Here is a 3,820-nt window from a genome sequence, read left to right as displayed (position 1 = left end):
GCAGGTTGGGATCTGAGCTGACAGACAGATCCAGATTTTAGTTGTCAAGTCCGCCGTTTTGGCCAGAAAAAAACAAGTGTATTTTAACCTTCTTCCCCAATTCTCCCATATTATCAGTCTCCCTTAAAAGTCCTCTAATATTGTACTTTAAAACTATATTTAAAATAACAATTTGCCTCTACAAATGGAACTGTCACCAGCATCACAAGTGAAAATATGTTCACAAGTGTTTATTGTAATCTTTATTGTAATAGGAAAGCTCAACTACTGAAGTTATTCTTCTAATAGTAGCAGCTTTTTTGCTCTCAGATATTTGATCACTGAGTGTTTTGAATTTTCTTACATATGTATTATGTTTCTCAAAGGGATCCACTAGTGACCAAAGCAGTGTGACATCATGGCAGAGGCAGAGCCTGGTGAGTTAAGCCTCTTTCTCTATTGGTCTGACTGCCATTGGTGACTGTTTATAAATGATAAAAACCCTCTATTATGACTTTTCTTCTAACTAGATCATCACTGTAACTTAGTAATGAGATCAAAATATTCAAAGGTATTCATATGAAAGGAAACCATGCAGAAACATTTGCTTTGGTTGCTAGATTCACAGTAATTAAATGAAACAACTACAGAGATTTTTAGAAAGCTAAGCTTGTCATATCTTAATCGGTGATACTGAATTATAATTTAATAATTATAATGAATGACTTGTATTTTTCCGACTGTACTGGCAGATAATCCGAACCCATTGAGGAGTTCTGGGAGCTTTGAATTCACTCGTCCAAATTGTAAGTACACCTGAACTGAATCCTGAGAGAACAAAGGTAGCTCTATTCAAAATGTTGGATTGTTTGTGTGTTTGTGGGCCCAAAAAGTCTGAATAACCAGATTTCCAAGGTTTTTTATAAATTTGATATAGGCAAGAAATCATGTTTGGTCTTGATGCATCATTGGCTCTTTGCTACCCACAATTTAACATCAATTCCTCATGAAGTCTTCAAGTGTTTACTGTCTATAAGAAATGGATCCAAATACTTCTCTTTGTAGCAAGAGTTTATCTGGAGCTGCTTGCCCATAAACCGTCTATATATATAAACAGCTAAAGTCTTTGTTATGTTGTTAACACTTATCATATAATCTGGCGAAGAAGGACAAAAGACGTTGGATTCTTCTTACTTGCGAGGAGTGCCGAGAGATGTTCTTAGTTACAATCTTCCACCGCTCTGAAGCTCTTTTGCTGTCTAATGTCAGTTATTACACAGAGTATTAAATAGGTATTTATATATATTTTTTTCAGAGTTATCATCATGTGAACAATCGTATTGATGTGCAATTTTAATTGGATTAGTCATTAATGGAAATTCCGCAATTACAAAACTTAGTGTAGGAGCCTAAATGCAGTTTATTTGAGTTAGAATATATATTTTTTTTATTTAAAAATATGCAAATTCATAAGTAAGATAAATATGGTTTTTGATTTAATGATTCAAAGGGATTTAAAAGGATTAAAAAAATGCTTTTTTCATATGTTCAGTTCATTGATATTGTGAGTAAGATATGACTTTTATTGTGACATTAAAAGACCCACGAAGGGGAGTGGTTTATCTTCATGCCAGGTGAGGAATGCAGGTGAGGAATGCAGTGGGAATCAGAAGGAGATTGGAGCTCAATACTTTTTTGACCTCACCCTTCCCAAGCTCTGTTGGACTTTAAAGGACTTAACTTAGTGGATATATTTTATGTTTTCTGCAATGTTGCGTTCATTTTTCAAGTCAAGAATTGGACTCGTGGATTTATTTACAGAGTGTTTGGGATACAAGGGAGTCTGACGAGCGTCAAGCTAAAGCTTCATTAAGGACAGTAAGAACCTACACTTAGCATTTGGCAGATATTAACAGAATGCAGGTTTTGTAATTTTATTCGTAACAGAAACACAGCTTCTGTATGATTCTGTGCTTCGTTTAGGAGAAGGCACTACTTTCATGTCATGCAATTTCACGTAACAAATATCATGGCCATCTGTTATGAAATGTCATTCATCTGTACCAGGAATGTGACCCATGTGTTTTTCTTAGTCCTGGTGTTTATCTCTCTTTCATTTTACCTACAAACCAGTTGGCAAGGACATTTCAAGGGATAGATGACAATTTTAGTCCTACAGGTGATTGTATGTGAAATAGAAAATCTTCTCCAGTATAGGGATGTAGGAACACATTACCTCTAATCAAAGCAGTGCACTTAGCCTGGCTATAACAAGGGAAATTAGCACCTAATAGTTAAGAATAGAAGTGATGTAAAAGCAGACAACAGTCCAATGACTGATCCGAATATGTTCACCCAGAAAGGATACTTAACCCAAGGTAGCAGTTTGTTCAAGGTCACCATATTAACTGTTATCCAAATAGTGTGTGCAGTTAGGAAGGAGGTAAGGCTAGGAAGCTGTACGCAAACACAGGGATTATTTTAAACAAACATTTCTTTGGGTAATTAGGTTGGTATTGGGTCTAACGTAATGTTACTTTAGATTAAGCTATATCTGCTACCTCAGAAAGCACAAATAGAAGTCAACAGTTGAAACACAGCTCAATTCAATTCAGTTTATTTCTATAGCGCTAATTCACAACACATGCAGCAGACACACAACACAGCAGAGATACAAGAAGCAACTGTAACAGGTGGCCCCGTCCAGGAAACACACAGCCAGAAAGATGAGCTCCGAGCCAGCTCCCATGTTAGAGGATAAAGAAAGCAAATCCAGTTAGTCACAGTAAGAGAAACAGGACTACACTGGAAAACAGGCCAGTCTCCAATATCTATAAACACAGGTGTTTTATATATTCCTCCAATGGTGCCTCACTTGATGAGGATTAAGCAATCATACTCAGAGGGATGCAGATGATTAAGGCTGCACAAAAAAAGTATTTGTCCAACTTGATAATACTTTTAATTAGAATTATAATTGAATAAGAATTTCTGTAGAATCAGAGAAAGAAAATTGCAGGCAGCTTTTCTCTGAGGCTGCCTTTGGTTGTGGATTACACAGAAAACACACATTTAACTTTTGGATCCAAGTTAGAAGAAGGTTGTTTGAATTGCCAGAAAGATGGCACTCCCAAAATTCCATTTTCAATGGTCATGGTCATAAGAGATGTAACTGCACCTGGTAAAAGGTGTTTGGTTTGTGGGTCTCCGTCAGTGATGGGCACGTTACTTTTAAAAACTAATTAGTTATAGTTACTAGTTACTTCTGTCAAAAAGTAACTGGGTTACTAACTGAGTTACTCTGCAATAAAAGTAACTAGTTACTTGTAAAAGTAACTATTGTGTTAGTTTTGCGTTTCTCGCCCCCGCAACCCTCACCACCCGGCCTCACCTTCTCACCGTGTGTTTCAAAAGACAGCTGAATAGAGTGGACGACAAAGACAAGTACCTGCAGAGAGTTTTGCATTTATTGCATCTCAACATAAATGACATCAGGGAGAAACGCTATCTGACGGGGTTTATAGGCCCGTCAGATAGCCTTCCTGCCTGATGTCATTTACTTTGAGTCCCCTCTTCTTAACATGAGGGGAATGGTATCTGATGCGGTGTAAATATCATCAGGCTGCATTACCTCTACTCATGGGTGTGGAGTTTTTTAACAGGGCATTCTGATCTGTTGAGACTATGAAATTAATAACTGGGGATGTCTAATTCTGAAATCCTGGGTGTTTGGGTTGTTAAAGATACTGCAACATCCATCCATCCATCCATCCATCCATCCATCCATCCATCCATCCATCCATCCATCCATCCATCCATCCATCCATCCATCCATCCATCC

General features: G+C 37.3%; 1 protein-coding gene across 1 annotated transcript in view; it reads left to right on the top strand.

Moving 5' to 3' along the window:
• LOC107103413 (GTPase IMAP family member 8-like) overlaps positions 1-3,820 on the top strand; it is a 14,923-nt gene that overhangs the window by 3,342 nt on the left and 7,761 nt on the right. The window contains exons 2-3 of the mRNA XM_015403115.1: positions 366-416; positions 732-785. Of these exons, the coding sequence (XP_015258601.1) occupies positions 398-416; positions 732-785 (73 nt within the window). The 5' untranslated portion in view covers positions 366-397. The remainder of the gene's footprint in view (positions 1-365; positions 417-731; positions 786-3,820) is intronic.

The sequence above is a fragment of the Cyprinodon variegatus genome, unplaced genomic scaffold, assembly GCF_000732505.1.
Source record: "Cyprinodon variegatus isolate N-32 unplaced genomic scaffold, C_variegatus-1.0 Scaffold1440, whole genome shotgun sequence".
Lineage (NCBI taxonomy): Eukaryota > Metazoa > Chordata > Actinopteri > Cyprinodontiformes > Cyprinodontidae > Cyprinodon > Cyprinodon variegatus.
The sequence above is the reverse complement of the archived record's forward strand: the minus strand, read 5'-3'. Positions and strand labels throughout refer to the sequence as shown.